This window comes from Theropithecus gelada, chromosome 12 (assembly GCF_003255815.1).
Source record: "Theropithecus gelada isolate Dixy chromosome 12, Tgel_1.0, whole genome shotgun sequence".
NCBI lineage: Eukaryota > Metazoa > Chordata > Mammalia > Primates > Cercopithecidae > Theropithecus > Theropithecus gelada.
The window spans coordinates 34998148-35022129 of record NC_037680.1 but is presented as its reverse complement, the minus strand read 5'-3'; the positions used below and the strand labels follow the sequence as shown (position 1 = coordinate 35022129).

Genomic DNA, 23982 nt, shown 5'->3' with positions numbered 1-23982 from the left:
CACAAATGCAGGACACATGGTAGGTGGTCAAAAATATTTGTGACGGATCCATTTTTATATCTTGTATTTGTTTTTAGATTTCTCTTTTATTTCCTGCCTATCGGACTTAGCTTATAAGTATTATTATTATTACCTAGCCTTTGTGCCTTTTCGTAAAACTGAGTATTCAGGAGTGTCTTTAAAATTTGCAACTAGGGGGAGAGGATCTCTAACAAAGTTTGTCAGCATAGTTTTGCCTGCCTTTCACATTGAGACCAAAATAGATGGGTGCCGAAACCACCATCTTAGTTATGGGGATAGGAGAATCCAGTTGCCATTCTATCTCCCAGAATCAGAAAAGTCACACCAACATGCCAGAATCCCCATCCCTCAAAGTGCAAAATAGAAAGGAACAGTGCTGGCAAATTATAAAATATAAAGTTGTTAAAAAAATATGTTCCCCTTCAGTAGACAAGCTGACTCTGCTATCTTTCAGTCAAGTAAAATGACTTATGGATCATAACAGTAGCCTACCATAGAAATTCAGGCTTTCATTTCTGCAACTTCCAAAAAAAAAAAAAAAAAAAAAAGTTCACAGTTATTCTTGACCAGAAAAAAGGAAAGGTTCTATTTTTGCTAAGTATGTGGTGTTCAAGGGACCCACAAAAAGGTAACTTTATCACCCTGCATTGTGTGTTATATTATCCCTCTAATCCTGCACTTCACAATGTAACACAAAGCTGCAACCTTCGGTATGGATTTAACTCACCATTCTGAGCAGCAAAGCAAGTCTCAAGGCACTGCTTTTTCTTCCTTTTCTATTCCAAAACTAAGGTTATATAAAGCCAAAACAACCAGTTCTAGTCAACAAATAATGGATGAAAAAGATTTAATTAAACTTAAAAGTCTTAAATATAAAATGATTAATTTGGCTTTTTTGCTCAAAGTAAAAAGCACCTCTCTTAAGACCGGCTAATAACACCTGTGTGTGCTCGACCTCACTAAAACAATGTTCTCTCCACTTTGTCTAGGGCTTCATTTAATGGGTCAGGAAGAATCTTGCTAGGGCAGTAAATAATGAATAGAGAATATACCAAGTCCCAGATGTTGTAAGACTGATGAGAAAATGAAGAGCTGTAGGATTAGCCTTCTCCATCAACATGACAAACCTCTAACTCCAACATCCTAATGCAAAATTTGCTTCAAAAACATTTATCGCCATATTCCATTATCTCCTGGTTCCCAATGGGAAAGTTAAAAATAAACTAGAATTTGGTTGAGGAAGCTTGAGGTTTTATTTAATTTAAAGCAATTAGCTATTTGTTGTGAGGACTAAGAATATAAATATACAAACTAATTTAGAAAATATTAGGGAGTTTCATGCATATTATTGTAGAAAATGCTGCTTATTCTCTGTCACAGGAACAAGTACATATAATTATGAGTAACCAATAATCACAATGAAATACTGCCACGAGAGATGAAAGTTCATTTTCCCCACAAAGAATGAATAAAGTAATTAAAATACCATTTCACATAAATCCTACGCTGCACAATTTTGAAAGAGCTCACATTTAAAACTAGCTTTATAGCTATTCTAATGGCCAACTGATAATTTTATAGTCAAATTAGAAGCTGATTTTACTGATTAATTAAAATAATAGCAACTATTTGAAAAATGCACTTCTTAAAGGATATTAAAAAACAACCAAACAACATTTGGAAAATGCGATTTCTCTGGTGGCGGATACGCACGGCAGCCTACTCAACTGTTTTTCTTTTTGATGTGAAAGACAATCTTAAACCATTCATTTTTAGACAGCAGTCAATTTATGCCATGTTTCCTAATTATATTTTAAAAAGCCCAAGTGTTTGTAGACAGTCAAAAGAAAAAAAGCAACAGCTAAAAAGGTGCCAATGTGCTTCAAACATCATCACTGGACAGGCTCCTGCATTTTCCTTCTTGAGTGAACCTTGCTCTGAGCGCTCTGGTTTCAGTTGTGCTCTTTCACAACACGTTCATGAGGGAGGCAGGTAAAACTACCCAGGCTCAGGGTGTGAGGAACTGTCAAGGAGATAACAGATGCTAAGGTCTTGTGCACACTCAACCCCCACTCCATTCCCAGTACAAAGCAAGTATCATGACCAGTGGCTAATGCGACTGTGCATTCCCGATGAAGCTCTCTGAGGGAACACTGACCCGTATGTATTCCTCCCCACCGCCCGCCCCAGCTCCTGGCAATTCTGCATCTATGGGCTCACTGGAACAGACTGGTGTCATAAATAACCACCCTGCAAACATTCTTGAAAAATGGGGGTAGAAATATTAGATTAATAGCACAAACATAATAATATCAGGGCTGCAGATTTTATCAGGGCTCTTGCCTGCTTCTCCTAGCACATGCCTCCATTATCATTCCCTATATAGTCTCTGGCTGAAACACTCAAGATCTAGCAAACACACATCTTCATTTCTTCTCTATGCAGCTGCCACTGAAGTTCTCCCCTTAGCCCAGTGGGTTTTTATAAACTTCTGTGGCTTTTTCTTGGGAAGAGAGTAATGCCAAGATGCTATGGGGCCTACATCTTGCTACGATATGGCTTCCTGCCAGCCTTAAAGTTACACACCTTGCACCTTTGAGATTTACGTTACCTCTACCCAAACGCAGTATAGACCTGTGCTGCCCCATATGGTGGCCATCAGTCACATGTGGCTACTTGAAATATAGCCAGTCCAAATTGAGATTCACTGTTAAGTAAAAAATAGATTATGAAGACTGGGTACGAAGAAGTGAATGCAAAACATCTCATTAATAATTTTTATATTTCTTAGAAGTTGAAATACTTTGAAACTATTAGGCCAAATAAAATATATTATTAAAATAGATTTCCCATGGCTGCTAGAAAACATAGAAAATATGCAGCTCATATTATTCTCCTATTGAACAGCACTGGTAGAGATGCTTGCTTGCTTCATGCCAGACTCCAAGGGAGACACACAGGGGAGCCGTCTGTTCTCAGGGGGGCCTTACCACAAACAGTTACACCACCAGGCAGTTGTGACGAAGGGCAGGAAGAGCAACAAGTATGGCTTGAATATCCTGTGTGCCAGGCGCTAAACACACATCATCACAAAAACACCAAGCTGCAGGTAATGTGTTATTGCTGGGGACACTGAGGTTTGACAGTGGTGATGTGCCTGGAGCCACAGAGCTGGAAGGAAACAATAGCCCCAAAGCTCACGCTCATTCGAGACCATGCCACTTCTCCCTGGATGTTTTTCAAAGTGTGTGAACTTCTGTTTGATAGGAGGATGGAAGACCACATTTGAGTTGGAGTGTCAAGGACAGAGGCCAGAAAGAAGCAGGTTTGGGGTGCAGAGCTCTTTAGGCCAACTATAGCCTGGGAAAGGAGCAGAAGGGGCAACGGAGCTGGCTGGCAGGTCACAGGAGCTACTGATTTGGACAGGCAGGTGGGAAAACCTGAACTGCCGGCACAAGTGTTATCCCAGGGATGAGGGTGAGGCCAATGGGCCAGGAGGGGCAGAGCCTATTTCACAGGACAGGATGGAGGAGGGAGGTGTTGAGGACCTGAAGGAGTGAGGAGGCCAAAAGGGAACGGAAGTGCCTGTAGTGAGAATTTGGAGCCAGATGCAAACTGAGGGTGACGTCACAGGTAAGCCAGCAGTTTGAATATGTGTGAAAATATGGTGCTGTTAACAGAAATGAGGAAGTCAAGGGGATGGTGGGGAGAATCAGTGCCATAAAAATGTCTGCTGGGCTAATCAATTGCCCAAGCTTTCTAACAGGGCTGAAGGCTGTCAACAAATTATGAAATCTAAGTGAAACTGAAATAATGGGAAAACAATTATTAAGACAGGGATAAAACTACTGTCCTCAGTTATAGAAAAATACCTTTCTCTGGATAAATTCTGAGCAAAACAAGTCGTGGTGGTACGTAGCCATTCCCAGAGTTTCTAAGATGCCACTATCTGAGCAGAGTTCCTGAAACCTGTGCAGTGATCCCTCCATGCAGTGAGGCTCCTGGTCTACAGGTGTGGCTTGAGGCTTTCTCCTTCCTGCCCTGAAGCATGAGAGACTGACTGCTGCACTCCCTGCTGGCTGGCACAGAGCACTGCAGGTGGTAGACAGGCCTGCCTTACTCACCTCTGTGTTCCCTGGGATTTCCTGCACAGCAGATGCATAATCCTCATGGGGCATGGGTGAGCTCACTCAGGTCCAGCTGTGCTCGGAACATCACCATCTCAGCTTTCAGGGCAGTGGGAAGTGGATGCTCAGATGGTCTGAGGGCAAGATGCTTCCTAGGAGGGAGCTGTGTGGAAGTAAGCACCTGGGGTGGACACAGAGGCTGCACACAGGGGCCCCAGGCTGCATATTCCATTTAAAGGTGATTGTTTCTGCTGTTGAAATTTTCCTCTAGCTGGGACAAGATAGATCTTTAGTGCCTTTAGAGAATATAAGGGTTAGCCCGAGTTTCTGTGATTCTGCAGGCATAAAGGTGGATCACAGCACCTTTGAAAAGATCTATCAATTTTTAGAGATCCATTTACAGAATCATATTTGCATTTTAACATATTCTTCTTTATTCTAATTTTACTACTTCATGGGTATGCTTTGAGGATTAATGACATAATGTAGTTATACAGTTCTATGTTCCCTGGAAAGGCATTTCTACAGAAAATAAATAAGCTTACAATTCAGAAATGCTGACTGAGAATTGCCCATATGGGACACAAAGAGTGGTTCCTTCTGTTGGAGCAGAGCTAATAAAAGGCCACACGAAAGGAAATTAGAGAATCCCTCTGGGGCAGAAACGGCAGTGGGAGCAGTGGCCCTGGCCACCTTGTTCTGCAGGTTATTTCAGTGTGACACAGAATTAAGTCATTTACACTGTCACAGTTACACTCTCATAGAGATCTGCCCAAGAAACTGTCACTGAAGTCATATATTCCACAGCTGACCTACATGTTCCAGGAACACACTTGCTCATTTGTAACTGCACTATTCAACACCCAGTTGTCTGGTGCTGGCAGAAGCTTAGAGACAAAGATGCCTCCAGCTGTAAGCTACAGAGCATCACACTCAGAAACCGCAAAGCATTTGCAGGACCTGGTCTGGGATCTCCAAATTTCCACCTTCCTTGCATTTATAGGCCGTCTAGTCAACTGAGGGAGCATGTCATAACAGGGTCTCTCTCGTGCTGAGAAGTTCCACTCTGACTGATGTCTGAATACCCAAGTCTTATTAGTAACCTTCTGAGACTCCCTACTTGACTGCCTCCTTGTGCCTGGCATTCGGAAGCCTACACTCAAAATATAGGGTCATATTCCACTTACAGAGTTGAATCTTTTCATACTCAAAACTATAAATCTTGAATTACAAGACCTGAAAATCACATTTTTTAGGTTTCCTAAGCAAACTGAAGCTTTACTTGATCCCTAGTTTGATATTATAGTGCTAGTGACAAAATTCAGGGATATTTCTCTATGGTCCCGGATAAAATGCAGAGAGTAAAGTTTACTGTGGGGCTTTTTTCTTCTCCCTTTTGGGTGGTAATCTTAAAGAACAAGGGAAATAACATTTGTACCCTCCAGATTTAGCTCCTGTTCAGCCCTTTTCAGTGGCCAGGGTAGGCAGGGGAAGGGTCAAGGAAGAAACACCTCCAGCCTGGACATCAGGAACTCAGCCTGGAGACTTGCCTGCTCAGCCTTCCTGAACTTCAATTTCTCATCTGTAATAACGGGAAGATAGATTTCTTTAGAGTTCTTTCCTAAAGTTCTCTACCAATTGAGAATTGGTTTATTTATAATAGACGTTTTTTGTCTTCTTAGCAATTAAACTTTAAAAAATTTGTCGGCCGGGCGCGGTGGCTCAAGCCTGTAATCCCAGCACTTTGGGAGGCCGAGACGGGCGGATCATGTGGTCAGGAGATCGAGACCATCCTGGCTAACACGGTGAAACCCCGTCTCTACTAAAAAAATACAAAAACTTAGCCGGGCGAGGTGGCGGGCGCCTGTAGTCCCAGCTACTCGGGAGGCTGAGGCAGGAGAATGGCGTAAACCCGGGAGGCGGAGCTTGCAGTGAGCTGAGATCCGGCCACTACACTCCAGCCTGGGCGGCAGAGCGAGACTCCGTCTCAAAAAAAAAAAAAAAAAAAAATTTGTCATTTCTCATTACACATTTTCAGGGTTTGAAATGTTCAGTAAATAAGGGAATCTGTTTCTGTTGTTATTGTTTTATGTATTTTTTTGAGAGCGAGTCTCTGTCGCCCAGGCTGGAGGGCAGTGGCGCCATGTCGACTCACTGGAACCTCTGCCTTTCAGGTTCAAGCAATTCTCCTGCCTCAGACTCTCTAGTAGCTGGATTACAGGCATGTGCCACCATACCTGGCTAATTTTTGTATTGTTAGTAGAGATTGGGTTTCGCCATGTTGACCTGGCTGGTCTCAAACTCCTGACCTCAAGTGATTTGCCTTCCTTGGCCTCCCAAAGTGCAGGGATTACAGGTGTGTGCCACCACGCCCAGCTATGTTTTATAAAGTGGACCAAGTGATGTGGATCCTTACTGATTTGGGCTGGGAATTGGGAGGAGATGTTGCTAGATTTCTAAAAATGACCCACACAGCTTCTAACAGCCCTAGTGGTCCATTACAGTAGGATAGAAAGTAACAGACGGACTCCTCTCTGGATCAGAGAATAAATGACCTGTTGTGAAGGCATTTATTAACTAGGCTAAGGGGACATGCTTCATAAACTGTTTTCATCCTGTAATGGCAAGTAACTGTCCAAAAGGCATGTCCACTAAACTCCTGCTTTTTATAGCACACAAGACGAATTCTTGCCAGAGTATTCTGCCCTTTGTTAAACCTTAGCCTGGCCCATCTACCCTTCCTTAGTTACAACTATTATTTTCTTATTAATTTATCATTGAATTAGAAATATGGAGCTAATGATCAGGAAAACAATACGCTTCATTTCATATTCTGCAGTGTCTGGAATCCATTGCTGGCATCCAAACATTTCACAATAAACAGTGGAAATATTTTACTTTGCTATATGGATGAATAATCACTAGCTAAATTGGAAGAAATGTACATGTAGCAGTCATATGAACAAAGTCTATTATTACTGAAGAACAAAGGCTACTTTCTGATATTTAAGAGGGTAATAGAAGTGTGATGGTTTGGGACATCTGGTATACACATTAAAAAGCAGGCCTCCAGATTCTGTGCAATATCTTCAATGTCTATAGTTTTAAAAAATGACGTTTTCAGGATGCGCAATAACTTGAAACTCCTATTTCCTAGCTTAGAAACACTATTTAATTATCTTGAACAAATGAGTTCAACATATCTTTCTTAGTGACAAGATGTTCCCATCTTCCCTCCATACTTTGTGGCCCAGTAGACATTCATTTTATAACCAAACTGGGGAACAACCATACTTCATCCAACTTTCAAGTTTAAGTACAACAACAACAAAAAATACCTTTGGAATAAAAGAAAAATTACCCTAAGCACTCACATATATCAGCACTTAATGAAAAGCTCATTAGGTTTCAACTTGGAAAATGTTCAACACAATGAAGAAAACACAAGAATCATGTTACATATTAGAGAACCATTTTAATTAACAATGACAGCCATACTGTCTTGGGAAAATACATTTGAAGAAAAGTCCTTTTTCCCCTCTAAAAATAAAGATGTGGCCAAAAATATAGGCCCTGGGCAGTTATTGTGTTTAAAGCAAAGGCAAGGTATCTTTATAAAAAACAGCTAAAATTTCTCCACTCAAGTACAGTAAAAACTGCCAAACTGAAACAAAGGGAACCAGAAAAAAAAGACTGGATTAATAACTGGGTTGAATTACTTAATATTAAGAATAAAAGAATTTCTAGTTTCAAGGGGATAGCAGTTTCTTCAAATTATGTAATATTTGAAACACAATGGTTCACTGTATTTTAACATTTCATGATCCTAAGTTGACTATAATTTTCACTTAGGAACGCATAGACCCTACCCACAAAGGCCAAGCACCGTGCAAGGCTGGTCATGGTATTTGTGAATGATACTAGCAGAACACTAAAATCTAAGGCTAATGTTCTGTTTTCAAAGGGGACTTTATAGGAGATGGGCACCTGATGGGGAATGCTGGGTGACATGGTCACATAGCACCTTGCAGCCTGAGTTCCGAGCAGATGTGCTTTAGTGACAGTTCAGATTGGGGGCTTACTTTCTTGGTTAGGAGTGCTGGTGGCTGGATCTAGGGTGGAACTGGTCTTTTTGTAGGGCCATTCCTATGCAAAGATGACCTCCTAAGCATTTGTATTTTTTGCCTTTTCAAGTTATATCAGATGTCTTCTTGCTGCTTTCTGGATAACTTTGTCCAGCCTTAACCCCACCAGGTAATGAGCTTCCTGTCCTGTGGTTTCATGCACGTGACTGCGACTACTCTGTATGGAAACTGTACAGGAGATTCAAGCACTGGATGGATTACTGAACAAAATGAGTTCTGAGGTCTCCCCCAATCCTGTGATTCTATAATTAAAGACGGCTTGAGCATTTGATGTGAGGAAGAGTTAATGAAAGAAGAAAGAAGAGTTCAAGGATCTCTTGATGTTTCCATGGTTTAAAATGTATCAAGGATCAATCACCCTTAAAATATTACTGAACATCAGTTAAGGTTAGTACCACTAAATTGTAGGACTGGGAAATGTGAGCAATTTTGCTGTCTCTATAAAGCTTAGACTGTAAATACATGTACACACACAAAAAAAGCAACGATGCTAGATTTATATTGTGACTTGTTTCATATTAGTTAGACAATGTTTAGGTATAAATCAAACACAGCTGCCATTTGGCTTTTTGAACTGGAAACTCATTTCTGAAGTCTTCTGGTCCAACCTACTTTACTTATGGCAACTGCGTGAAGTGTTTGCCCACTGACCACTCTCATTTCAATGTTTTGAAGAAAACATTTGATAATCAGACCACATGTCAAAATAAATGATTAGTGGTAAAAGTATATAGTTATAAAGCAATTCTTAATGTCTCCTACTCTATAAGTATGGCAAAAAAATTGTTTCTTATAGCCTAAAAGCTACTGGCAGATATTTTCAAGAGAAATATCAGAGGTACTTCTTAGTTTTACATTAGAAATGATATGATCTATTAGGAAAATAGCTCTTTTTGAATTAGAAAACACTTATATCCTCTCTTCAAGGCCAAGGTCCACGTCTTAAAAGATCTCATGTTCTCAATAAAATAAGGAGGAGAGCATCTATATTAGCACTCAATTCCAGAGTGTGCTCCAGGTAACCTGGCACATAAAAGTCCTTGGTAGTAAAGTCGGGCTCTACTTAAAGTAAATTTGACTTATTTTTAAATGTAAAGAAAAAAAGAGCACACAATCATGTACTTTTCTTCCTGTTTAACACTAAACCTTACAAATTCCTTGAGCTCAGCTCAGGAAAGGCACTGTAATAGTCGCTCCCAAGGAAAAACCTCAAACAGAAATTCAGAAAAGACTCATTCCTCCTATGAGAGGACAGAAGAGCAGGAAAAAGCTTCCCATTAAGGATGTAAGGATCAAGTCATGATGAATCTGGCTACTTAAATTTGAGGAGAAGCTGTGTTTTCCATGTCATTTGTCCCTGGATCGCCACTGCTGTCTCAGGGAGCAGCGCACACAATTGTCTGCAGCCCTCCTGGCTGCATGGTGTTACTATGGGAAGACAACTGGACAAGACACAGGAAGTTCAAAGTGATGGAAAGAGAGACATCAGACAAAGCAGGAAAGCACTCATGTACTACAGATGATTCTGTCTCCTCTATGCCTCCCTAACAGGCGGATCAGGGTAAATTTGTGGGCGTAATCACGGTGACTGTGTTGACTTCTAGGATGAACATAGCTACATTTCAATTTTTTAAAAATTCTGTTTAGCTTGCTCTAATTTTCATTTTATAGCTACATGTACATGTTAGCAAAAATAATTTGTTTTTTGGTGAGATGCCTCAAAAGCATTTCAGAAAGTGGGAGTATTAATTTAGAAGCACTAAAGAATATTCAAAATACATTAAGGCAGATAGTCCATTCCAGACTTATGATTATTTGTAAAGTATATTCTACTTTTGGTATTTTGAGTACAAGGGACTATTCATGTTGTATTTTGAACATTAATATCTTATGAGAAAGTTGATTCCCCTTAAATATTGGATGCAGGATGGTTTATTCATTCCCAAGTGTTACAGAAACTACAACTCTGATTTCATACTGGAAACCTGGGGGGAATGAAATTAATTTTGAAGAAACGTTGTTTTAAAATTTTAAATTAAATATCTCAAGCATGAAAAAAGGCAAAGAAAATATAAAACAAACACCCAGGTATGCTAGCTTTATCAAATATTAACATTTTGTATTTTGTATTTCAGAGTTCTCTAAAGAAACAGAGCTGGAATACAACCCGCAGTCCCATTTTCCTCCTTCCTCTTCACAGAGGTAACCCCTATTCTGAATCTATTTTTATTATTCCAATTAGAAATTTTAACTTTATTGCATGTGCCTATATCTACATCAATCTACATATTTAAAAACTTTATTCAAATTGTATTGCTCTGTAGTTATCATTCTGCAAGTATTTCTAAAGCTGTATGTATCTACGTTGTTATGTACAGTCTAATGTGCTTATTTTAACTGCTGTATGTGGTTTTGTTGTGTGAGAGTACTGCCACTATGTAACCATCCTTTTGCCAATGAATTCTTAGTATTTTCCCTGAATTATCTATTACAAACAATGCTGTCATCAATGTATTCTCCTGCAGAACCACTCTTCCAGCTCAATCTCAAGTATCCTTGAATCCAGCCACTAATACTGCAACATCCAGGCGTTACTTACTCCTCCCTTTCTCTCACTCCCCACATCTAACCATCATGCCCAGACCATGAAATATTTCTGACTGCTCCACCCTACTCTTTCTTTTCATCAATGAAATAGTTCAAGCTGTTATCATTGGACTGTTGGTCTGTTCACAGGCCTCCCAGACTCTCCCACTTCATATCAATCCTCTATCCTGCTGCCTGCTGGAAGGCATTTAAAGGCCTAAACTAGCCATGCCATACCCCAGTGTCCTCACTGCATGTGGGACACAACTAAGTTCCTTATAAAAATTCCCTAAATGGGCCGGGTGCAGTGGCTCACGCCTGTAATCTCAGCACTTTGGGAGGCTGAGGTGGGCGGATCACCTGAGGTCAGGAGTTGGAGACGAGTCTGGCCAACATGGTGAGACTCCATCTCTATTAAAAATACAAAAATTAGCTGGGTGTGGTGGTGCATGTGTATAATCCTGGTTACTCAGGAGGCTGAGGCAAGAGAATTGCTTGAACCTGGGGGGCAGAGGTTGCAGTGAGCTGAGATCACGCCATTGCATTCCAGCCTGGGTGACAGAGCAAGACTCCGTCTCAAAAAAAAAAAAAAGTTCCCTAAATGAAGACTGTATCTCTCTCTGGCCTTGTTTTCCTTAATTTTTGTTTTTTTGAATCAGGGCCTCACTTGTCATCCAGGCTGGAGTGCAGTGGTGTGATCATGGCTCACTGCAGCCTCAACCTCCTGGGCTTAAGTGATCCTCCTACTTCAGACTCCCAAGTACCAGGGACCACAGGCACGTGCCACCACATCCAGCTACTTATTTTTATTTTTTGTAGAGATGGGGTCTCCCTGTGTTGCCCAGGTTGGTCTTGGACTCCTGGCCTCAAGTGATCTTCTTGCCTCGGTCTCCCAAAGTGTTGGGATTACAGGTGTGAGCTACCACACTTGGCTCTTCACTAAGTTTTAACACAGCAGCCCCCTCTTGTTGGTAGCTCCAGAACTATATCCCATGCTGTTTCTGAGCTTGTAACTGGAAAGACCTCTGCCTATCCAGCCAGTGCTTCTTCATCCTTTAGGCCAACTTTAGTTTCACGTCACCCAGGGAACTTCGCTACCCATCCTCTGTGCCCAATGCAACCTCTGTTGAGTGAGACTTGCCACATTTCCCTGACACTCATAAAACCACCTGTGTTCCTCACCAGTCTGAGGGTGACTTAAGCGCAGGCACTGGGTTTTATTCCTCTTTCTATTCCTGGGGCCTAGTAAAGTACGTGGGAATACAAACAGGCACTCAGATACCAGCTGAGCTAACGTGAAAGACAGCCAATCCATTAAGTATATTTTATTCTCATAATAAAGGAGAGTCTGCCTACTTAAAACAACTAGATTTACTATGAAATACATAATAAAAAATGTGGTATTTAGTCCTCCATGAAAAAGACATCTGTTAGCTGATATTTACAAATCATTAAGTACAGTAACTGATACTAATAGAGATGACCACATTGTAAACGGTTTCTGACTCATCAGACTAAACAATATATAACATATATTATTTATTTATTATATTTAATATATATTATATGTTTTTATATATATATTATATATATAATAAATAATATATCTTATTATCTACTATCTGGAACCTCCAACTCCTCCACAGTGCCACTATACAAGGGCACAGTCCAGTCTGTTTTCAACATTTCCTCTAGGACAAGATCACATTCTATACCTACCTGTAACAAGCTCCCTTACTTCTGCATCAATAGATTTTCTCAACAGACGCAACAAGGCAGGTATCCCACCAACATTCTTCATTGCTATTTTATTTTCATCTGTAGACTTGCCAAAAACGAGGTTTCGAAGGGCACCACAAGCATTCTTCTGAACTTCTAAAACTCTGTGGTCCAAAAGGTCAACCAGATGCTTGATTCCCCCTAACCTACAAACCTAGAATGAAAAATACTAGGTATCAGGCCTAAGTAACATGCAATTAATCAGTGATCAAACAGAAGTCTGTTATGGAGAGATCACAGGATGTGGATATCTCCAGACCATTTCAAAGGTTACTTTTTATTCCAAATAAGACAACTTTTATAAATTCTAAGGAGAGGCCAGGCGCGGTGGCTCATGCCTATAATCCCAGCACATCGGGAGGCCAAGGCAGGTGGATCACTTGAGGTCAGGAGTTCAAGACCAGCCTGGCCAACATGATGAAATCCTGTCTCTACTAAAAATACAAAAAACTTAGCTGGGTGTCGAGGCACACACCTGTAATCCCAGCTACTTGGAAGGCTGAGGCACAAGAATCACTTGAATCTGGGAGGTAGAGGTTGCAGTGAGCCAAGATTGTGCCACTGCACTCCAGTCTGGGCAACAGAGCAAGACTCTGTCTCAAAAAAAAAAAAAAAAAAAAATTCTAAGGACACTCTCTTAGATGATACTTTTCCTGGGTTCATGGCTTAAAAAAGAGATAGGAGATCTAGGTGGTTTGATATCCATTGGCAGGCGGCACAGTCCTCCTCCAACCCTCAGAACACACATCAAGAATTGTGCTTTCACTTCAGCAGGGCAATGTGCAAATATACAAACATAGCAAAGCTATATGCAGGGCTTGAGACAATATAGGAAATAATTTTTGACTTAAGTTATTTGGTTTCTAGAATGAGTTCTCGAGGCTACTCTCCTTAAATTTTCTTCCATTTGTCAATGCATTAGTACATTACTTGAGTATTTCTGGGCTTTATTTACTACATTCACATTTAGGTCTGGAGCTGTATGCTGTTTTGCATATTAAAATGATGAAAACAACTTCAGTTTTATATAACACTGTGGGTCAGAAGAAGGTTTGAAACATTAAAGAATCTGTATGTTATATAGAATTATAGCCAATAACCAATAACTTGCTATGTTTCTATAAATACCTAAAAAACCCTGAAATAAAATATTCACGTATGTTTAGCATTAGTGATGGTTATAATCCTCTATAACTTATTTATAGTTGGCACCAACCTGACTAGAATTCCATAAAATACATGAACTCACTAGTTCAATGTATACTATAATTTTTACCTAGTATTTTTTTTTTTTTTTTGATATGGAGTCTCGCTCCCAGGCTGGAGTGCAGTGGCTCAATCTCGGCTCACCGCAACCTCTGTCTCCCAGGTTCAAGTGATTCTCCCGCCTCAGCTTTCTGAGCAGCTGGGATTACAGGCCATGCGCCACCATGTCCAGCTAATTTTTGTATTTTTAGTAGAGATGGGGTTTTGCCATGTTGGCCAGGCTGGTCTTGAATTCCTGACCTCAGGTGATCTGCCAGCCTCTGTCTCCCAAAGTGCTGGGATTACAGGCATGAGTCACTGTGCCCGGCCTAAAAAATATTGTTTAAATGCAAGTTAAACTGATTTTTGCTTCATGGTTTTATAAATAAGCTAATGAAGTAGACATATGATTTGAAAATGCTGAAAGCACTCCAAGAAATATATTTATCCTCGTTTTTCCTGAGAGATACTGAAATGCATAGTTAAGTCAAAGAGTATCTGGTATCAAAATATCCCTTTAAAAAGACTCTTGAATTACATCGGGTAATTTCGTAAATACAGAAGCATGTGGCTGTTAAATGCAAAGGCACTGTTTTCCCCAGTCATCCCAGGCACCGTGTCCTGTACCTCCATCTTCACTTTGTTGTCGCCAAAGCACAGGTGCTGCAGGTAGGCCGCTGCATTTGCTTGAACAGATGGGAACTGGTGCTGAAGCATGTGAATGACCTCAGGCAACTCAGGATCACGCCAGGCAAACTCCCTACATGAGAAAAACATGGCTTCAGAAAGGAAGGCCCATGTTGTAAAAATACACTGAACAAAAACACTTGTTATAAGGGAAAAAAGCTCTGCTGAGATAAAAATGGGAAGTTACAAAAATCCTAAAAAATACATACCTAAATAATTTTTCCCCCTGATGAACATATGCAGAGGCCCAGATGCTTACGATCTTAAAGAAATCATGACGCACAGATGCACAGAAAGAGATAGATTCAGGAGAACAAAGAAAATTCTTAATATAAGTAACTTTTCCACTCTAGTGCTCCTCCTCCTGGTTCTAATTTTATGTCTTTCTACCTATGTAAGAAATCTGCAGGTGCAAGGCACAGGTAAACACGTGCACTTCAGTGAAGTGAGATGTCATGCCTGAAGGGAGAGGAAGGGCTGGTGGGAACAGACAGAGCTGGCGTCAGCCTAGAAATCACAAACATTGTGGGCCTGAGGATTTTTAAGAAACAATGTTTATGGTTGCTCTTGAGTATAACACAGAAACACAGAAAACTATAAAAAAGAAAAAGTATTTGACCAGTCATCCTATATTCAGGATTACTGCTGACATTTCCTGTTTTTCTATATATGTGTGCAAAAGTGCACACGTGTGGGTTTGGGATTTTTTTCCGTAAAACTGGGTTATTATTAAATAGCAGTTAATATTTCATAAACCCCTATCCTGTGTCAGGCACTATTCCAGGCATTTTATATATATTTATTAATTTATTCTTACCGCAACCTTAAAGATGCGGACGTTGAGGCAGAAAGGCCATGTGACTGGCCACGTGGCTGTAAACAGTGGAGTGGTACTCTGCCTTCAGAGTGTGTGCCCTCCAACACTATGCTATACCATTTTTTTTGACAATGATATATAATCATGCTATGTATATGTACTTTTGTACTTTGCTTTTTTTCAGCTAACATCCATTTTCAGGATTTTCTAATGTCCAGATGACATTATGCCAATAAGATATTGGCACAGTGTTTGGAATTCTTGTTAAATTTAAGTTTGCTCTTTTATTATGTGAAGAGCAGATTGTTAGAAAATGGCTCACAGAACAATAAATATACAGACTCTGATTACAGGATAAAGTTAGTTGTTTATTAAAAAAAGAATTCATAAAATTAATGACCGAGTGATACTTCTCTTGCCTGATTTTTGAAGCCTTAGAGTCTCTCTTGGTCTGGAAAGGCTCCATGCATTAACTTGTCAGACCACTGCAAAGGGGCTTGTCATCCCACACCTGTGTGCACACATGCATCCACACACACACACCACACTCAGTGAATCCTTACTGTGCTACAGTGCTGGAGATACAAATACTGGATAAGATATGATTCTATTTACAGGATCTTCTAATGCCAAACTAAAAAGTTCTGTCTTAATACCAATAACGGGAGGAGTTATCTTTTATTGAGTTTACCTTTATCAGGCTTTGTGCCAAGAACTTTACTTTCATTATCTCATTTACCTTTACTGTTGCCTCATGAGGTAAGCACTATTAAAATAACATTAGACACAGACAAGGAACTCAGGATTAGTAATTAGTGGTGGAGGTTAGTGAAACCCAGGTGGTCTATATGTGTGCCTACACATAAGGAATGAAGGTTGTGAAGCAGGAGAGTGAGAGGATATGACATGGTCACATTTATACAGACAATAACTCTGGTGGCCAAGGAAAGAATGTCCTAGAATACAAAAAGATGGGTGTCATGCAGAGTACCCACTATCCACACAGGAATCTACATAGCTGCTTGAAATGAAATAGACTTCGCTTTGATTTCTCTCTTTTCCTCATCTTACCTCATGGAATCCATCAGCAAGTTCTGTTGACTATCTACAAAACATTTAACATATACCAAATCCATTCATTTTCTCCATTTTGCCCAGAAGAGTCTAACAGTTTCCTACATGTTCTCTCTGCTTCTAATATTATCCCCCCACCCCACCTGCACCCCCAATCCATTCTTTATACAACAGCCAGATGATCTAAAAACTGAAGTCAGGTGTGAGATGGAGTTTCCGGCTTGGGGAACAGGCTGGATGACGACGTCATTAACAGACATTAAGAATATAGCCAATGCCAAAGAAGGCAAGATAACAGCAGAAAAAGCACAGAATATGGAGTTTGATTGCCTGGGTTTCAGTCTTGGGTCCTTCAATTTCTGTGTGATTTTGAAAAGCAATTAATTATTTGGAGCTTCAGTTGCCTCAAATGTAAAACAAGATCAATGAAACTAATATTTCAATCTTCACTGGTTGGTTGTGATGATTAAATGTGATGTTGAATACTAAAATATTTTATATATTTTTACTTCGGATACAGATGTTTTATTAATATTCATCGTCCCTAAAAAATGAGCTATTCCAAATAGATGAATTCCTGGTAACAAATAATTTTCCTTTTATATATTGAAACTGTATCAATCATTTCTCATGAAAATCTATCTAAAGCCTATTACGTAAATCTCTGTTGTACTTAACAGAGTGCGAGAAGTGTGATTTACTCTCTTTGATGATTCACAATCATTACAAATACACGTTTTTGTCCTCTTTAAATGGGACACTGAGGGTCAAGATTTCCTGACATCCCTGGGTGCCATGAGGGCCAGACAGCCCCGAGGGTGGGCTCCTGCCAAAGCTGGGCAATTAGGCTTGCTTGGCTTCATCTCCAACCTTGATGTAAATTCAGTAGAAATTTACCCTGGAAAAACTGCCATCAATTTGTAGGCTGGCTGGATGGCATCAATGCCTGCCAGGATTTGCTTCAGTAAAACCTAAGCCCAGACTTCTGTTTCCAGCCATGATAGAGTAACTCGTACTGGATTTTGCCCTCCCACCATAAACAATGATAAAAGTGAATTTAGCTAAATGTAGGAGAAAACTGTTTTTAGACCCTTGACAACAGGCAACACAAGAATATAATCCTTGAGAGGAGGGAAACATCAATGAGTCCCATGTTTACCTGGCTTTCTGCCGGGGGGCACTTTCTGGACCATGACACAGGAAGCTGAGGACAAGTAGTATGTGAGGGATTTAGTGAGCTGAGGCAGGGAGCAAGTGGAATTTGCAGGTGCTAAAGTGGTTATAACGTGCAAGGCAGAGTACTGAAGACAAGGGAGCTAAGCAGAGGTGATTCTCTGGGTTTGTGTGTGGACTATCCGCAAGTCCTCAGTTGTACCCTGAGCTGTAGGGCACATGCACAGGTCTGGTGGAGAGTGGCTGCTACATGACTCAATGCTGAAGAGGTACCAGTTGATGTGGACCACCCCCACCCCCACCAGTCAGAGCGCAGACATCACTGAACACCTTGGGAATTTAGTCAAGACTCCACAAAGGCCAAGTTTTAGGAGTAAGGACCATGTTCTAAGGTTTAAAAGAAATATGAACTAGACCTAACAATGAACAAAACCAGTTTTGATGGGATTGAAAGGATCTACCAGTAATTTAGTTCTCTGCCACAATAAAACTCAGCATCCTAACAGGAGACAGCCTAATCCAGATTCCCTATAATGTATCATCTACAACAGTCAGTATATAATTTAAAATGACTAAACACGAGAAGAAACAGAAACATATGACTTATAAATACGTAAAAAAGGAAACCAATAGAAACAGACCCAGAGACACCCCAGATGTTGAAATTATCAGAAGAAAAATTTTAAATGGTTATGTTAAATGTGTTTGAAGACTTAAAGAAAAAGACGTATATATGGAGTGAAGAGATGGAGAATCTCACAGGAACATGGACTATATAAAAGGAACCAAATTCAAGGATTAGAAATAAAAACAAATTAGGCCGGGCGCGGTGGCTCAAGCCTGTAATCCCAGCACTTTGGGAGGCCGAGACGGGCGGATCACGAGGTCAGGAGATCGAGACCATCCTGGCTAACACGGTGAAACCCCATCTCTACTAAAAAATACAAAAAACTAGCCGGGCGAGGTGGCGGCCGCCTGTAGTCCCAGCTACTCGGGAGGCTGAGGCAGGAGAATGGCGTAAACCCAGGAGGCGGAGCTTGCAGTGAACTGAGATCTGGCCACTGCACTCCAGCCTGGGCGACAGCGCGAGACTCCGTCTCCAAAAAAAAAAAAAAAAAGAAATAAAAACAAATTTGCAAGGACTTCACAATAGATTGTAGTCTATAGGACAAAGAAAACTAAATTTGAAGGCATCAATAAAAAATTCTGATTACAAGAATATAGGGAAAAAAGACTTAAAAAACGAAGACAGATTCAGTAATGTGTGAAATAATAAAGTGATCCTATGTGTTTAATTGGAGTCCTAGAAGAAGAGAAGAGAGTTTGGGGCAGGAAAAAAGCTTAAAGAATTAATTGTTGAAAATTTCCCAATTTTGACAAAAACATCAACCTATATTCCAAGAATCTCAGTGAACCCCAAGCAGGTTAAATGCAAAGAAAATTATACTTAGGTTCATTAGAATAAAACAGTTGAAAGCTAGAGAAAAATCTGAAAAGCAGCCAAAGAAAAGATACATTACATAATGAGAAGAATACACATGATGTCTGCCTTATCAACAGAAACAACGCAGGTCTGAAGATAATGACTGACATCTTTTAAAGTACTGAAAGAAAAAAATCCACACCTGTAAATCTTGAATTGTATATCTAGTAAAAAAAATCCTTTAAAAAAAACAAGTGAAATATTTTCAGATAAACTGAAGCTGGGAGAATTTGTTACAAGCAGAAATGCAAGACAAGAAAGGTTAAAGGAAGTTCTTCAGGCCAAAGGGAAATGAGCTGAGATGGAAATGTGAATACACAGGAAGTCTTTCATATTACTCCTTTCAGAAGCATCATTGGTGTTATTAATAAATTTGGTTCCCAAGTAGATGACTATAAAAAAACTCACAGATTTCCTTTTATACAGTAAAGATCAATAACTTCCTCAGTCTTGCAGAGAATTTTTCAGGCTAACTGTAATGTGGCATTAACAATAAAGGCTTACAAGTGAATAAAAATATTACTTCCAATTGCTATTTTCAAAACTAAAAATTAACAGTTGTCATGAGCTTTTAATTTTGGTTTAAATACCTAAACTTCAAAATCATCTGAATTCCAGTTTCAGCTAGAATAAATGCACCTACCAATATAATCACTTATTCACCTTACAAAATGCATTATCAGTAAAGTTTCACATAATCAAAGCTAGCCATAACAGTTTTATGCATTAGACTATGAAATTATCACACTATGAATAGCTGAGGTATATTATCATACATGAAGTCCTTGTTTATAGCGAATCAACTCATAGTAGAGGTCAAAACTGAAGTCTTCAGGGACACATATTAAACTCAAAGTTCTCATCACACTTCACTGCCTTTCTAGGTAGCTATTATTTTCTCTTCAGGTCCAGTCAAGGGATGGTCTAAATTACCTACAATTCAAAACCCTTTTGGGAATTTCTGCATCTATTTGGGTGCCTGAGGCCTTTGTCATTTTGAGGATTTGGAAAAACAAAATCAGTAAGAGTATCACTGACAAGCTGTAGGTGTTATTAGACAAGTTATTTTTGAAACTCCTTAAAAATGACAAAAAGGTGGCAAACCAGGAACAGCAGAACCAAATGCATTTATAAAGCTTAAAGAATTTCAGGAATAAAAGTGAATAACGGTAGTGGTTTTAGTGAAGCAGTGGATTTCCCACTCAACTTTAAAGTATCTTTAGTCATTGTGTTTTAATGACCAAAACCTCACTCATCATTTTAATTCACATTCATTAAAACAAGTTGGTAGGTTGCTAAAAATGAATTGATAATTATAACAATTTTCCAGTGAAGTAACTATTTGTGGGCGAACAGTGAATGAAATCTTGCATACATGCCTTAAAATAACACTAAAGTTGCTTAAAATTTAGCAACAATTTCACTCTTTCAGAAATGAAAATTCCTTTAGTTTTAAAATATCTTTATTTCCTGAATATTTTAAATGGCTTTAAGGACAAGGTCAGTTTTTCAAAATCAATCAAGTATTAAATGACTCATATTATCTTAATAAAAAATGCTGTCTACAGGGCCAAACAAAATCAGGAGGAGGAAACGTCTACGATTTGCCAAATACTTTTTGCTTATTAGATAGAATTTCTTATAAAGACTATCTTCTCCTAAATGTCAGAAAGTTTTTTCAAAGAACCTGGTTAATAAAAGTGTTATATATTGTTGACCACTATGATTCAAAACATATATAACACTGGTCTTTCTCTAGTTTGTAATAATCAAATCCATTTTTTGAAGCTGTTATCCAAGAAGTCGGTCAGGACAACGGCAAAGGGAAAACTGATCCTTCAAAGCCTTGTTTCATTCTAAGAGGCTATTCCAGGTAGTTGTCTTGATGATATATTTCAGTGATGAATGCTGCAGATATTCCCACGGATCTGTGCATTCTCTAACTTATTATGAAAGGATGGAAAGAAGGAATCTATCTTTAAAATGAAATTAACCTCAATGACCTATATAGCTGGAATACAACTGGAAGTATTAATAGATATGGAATTAATGATAGTATAATAGACTTAGCAACTTAAAAAAAGGCAAAAGTGAGGAACTGGCTAACTCCTGCAATACTGTAGCCTTCTAGAGACTCCTAACTGGTACTCGCCTGGGGTCCTTCTGAATGCTGTCTATTGATGGGGATCTTGTGGTGCCATCATCAGCCGACACTACGTGCTGAAGCCTGTTATAATTGCACTCTTGCACTCGGTATTGTATAGGCCTGTAGGGCTCCGCGTAGGTAGCTGTTGTGTTCAGAGCATAATTATTTCTTTGGTATGTAAGGGTACTTCGTTGGCTGGATGTCCTTTGTAGATTTCCAATACCTACTAGAAAGTCAACATTTTGAAAAAGATTAGTATGTTCTCCATGAGATCACACTTTAATAAAAGGTAAAACATTTTTAATTTTAAGGATTATAGTTTTTGGCAATTATATAAATCGCTTACTTTTATATTTTAAAATTCTACCTTATTAGTGCTAAAAAGGGTACTAAGTTTTTAATGTACATAAATATTTTGTTAATTTTATTAGCAAGAAAGAACAAAAGTGAAATTACAAATCTGCTTATATAATATGTTCATTGAGGTTCAGTAACAAAACTGAGAGAAACACAAGAATCTTAGAGACAGACAAAATAGCAAAATTTATTAATTTCATTCTAGTGGTAAAAACAAGATTTCTTCAAATTTGTAAGTAATTAAAACTATCAAAATTTTAACACTTTGTGTACACAGGTTACTTGTTTTATTCTACAGCAGTCCATCCTTACCTTTTGGTTTTGCTTTCCATGGTTTCAGTTACCCGTGGTCAATTGTTGTCCAAAAATATCAAATGGAAAATTCCAGAAACAAGTAATTCTTAAGTTTTAAATTGCACACCATTCTGAATAACATGATGAAATCTGTGCCATTCGGCTGTGATCCCACTGGGACGTGAATAATCCCTTTGTCCAGTGTACCCATGCTATAGATGCTACTAGTCTGTTAGTCACTTAGCAGCTGTCTTGACTATTATATGTGCTGTCTCAGTACTGCAGGGCTTGTGTTTAAACAACCCTTATTTTACTTAATTGTTCTATTTCATTATTTGTTATTCTTGCTAATCTCTTACTGTGCCTGATTTATCAATTAAACTTTATCATATGAATGAATATATAGGAAAATATATAGTATATACAGGGTTCGGTACCATCTGCCATTTCAGGCATCCACTGATGGTCTTGGAACGTATTCCCCCTGGATATAGAGAGACTACTATACCTTTTATGTCTAGACCTGTGGATTGTAATAACACTGGAAAATCTACTTCACAAGAGGGAAAGAAGATTGATATCAAATTATTCTACAGCTACTCCCCTAAATTATTGTATGATGCTATTATAAAGATACTGTATACTGAATTTAAAATGACTTTCCTAATTCTTGCAGTGGGTATCCCTCCAGTAACTGTATACGTATCTTCTTGCAATTAAAAAGATTTTAAACAATATCTATTTCTTAGTCCTATTAAAGGAATTCCTCAATTTACAGACATAAGGAAAAGCAAAATATTTCTTTATCAACATCTATTAGAAATGGTACATTTTATTAGAAGATAAATCCCTCAGTGGATCAAACTGTCAGTTTCCTGCAAAGAACCAATTCAAATACAGTCTTCCCCATTCTGGTATTCTCATAGGTATTTCTCATAGAGTTGTACCTTTGAGGGGTTATTATTGCTACCTAGGGTTCATTTGTAAGCATGTTAATAAATCTGATACCTCTTTAAAAAAAAAAAAAAAAAGAGTAGTCTTGAGACGCCATGAGTCAGCCGTGCAGCATGACCTGGCAGCTCACACCACCATAGGCTACAGCTTCTGCTCTACCAGCCTTGATGGTGTGGCATAAACATGAGGACTGGTGGTACAAGGGTGTGATGCTCCAGCTCCCTGCTTTTATAAATGTCGCTATTGAATCCTGCCCCAGTTTGAGTCCATCACAAGGGTATCTATTTCACATTCTACATTTAACTATTCAGAGAACATCCAACATTTAAAAAGGAGTAATGCCAAATACACTTGGGCTTCACGCTTGCTAAATCAAAGACGGCCAAGTAACTCAGTTATGGATTTTCTCCAAAAACTTGCTCGGCAAAAGAATTACAAAGAAATATTCCAACAAGGCTTTCCTTTTGATACTGAATATGTGTCCAACCTGGAGTCAGATTTACAGTTTTACAAACTTATTCCTGAACTAACAGTATAATCACTATGTTCATTGATTATATTGTACTAAGGTAAAAATGTATCACCTACAAATAGGTACTCAATGAACCTGTTTTATTGCTTATTGATCTGCTGTCACAGCTGATTATCTGACAACCAAATGGACATCATGATTTCCTTCTAACAGGGAACCCAATCTCAATGAAACGCTTCTACTGTGGGGCCTGTGAAATCAGGAAACCAGTAAACAGAGCTGATGCCCACCTGAACCTGTGCGATACAACGCCGTCTGCGATCCCTGAAGCTCCACAGTTCCATGGTTTGGGCTGCGATACACTGGGCTGTAATAGGTCCTCCCCTCATATATAGGAGTAATGTGCAAATCGGGAGACACGGCAGAACGAAGGTCTTGCCCAAGCTGACTGTGCTGACTAGCATAGGAACTCCGTAAGCCTAGAGGCACAAAAATTACATCATTAAGAACTGAGACAATCACAGTGAGGTTAAAAACATAAACCCTAATTAAAATCCTAACTCCTGTAATCCCAGCACTTTGGGAGGCAGAGGTGGGAGAATGGCTTGAGCCCAGGAATTTG

General features: G+C 39.2%; 1 protein-coding gene across 5 annotated transcripts in view; it reads right to left on the bottom strand.

The window, feature by feature from the left end:
- The window catches only part of PKP4 (plakophilin 4), a 230779-nt gene that overhangs the window by 26499 nt on the left and 180298 nt on the right, over positions 1-23982 (bottom strand). For 3 of the 5 annotated variants that reach the window (XM_025404979.1, XM_025404982.1, XM_025404981.1), the window contains exons 8-11: positions 23651-23839; positions 21290-21509; positions 14531-14663; positions 12599-12812 (exon numbers count right to left, since the gene is read on the bottom strand). In XM_025404979.1, the coding sequence (XP_025260764.1) occupies positions 12599-12812; positions 14531-14663; positions 21290-21509; positions 23651-23839 (756 nt within the window). The remainder of the gene's footprint in view (positions 1-12598; positions 12813-14530; positions 14664-21289; positions 21510-23650; positions 23840-23982) is intronic. The other 2 variants (XM_025404980.1, XM_025404983.1) reach the window with 1 other exon arrangement.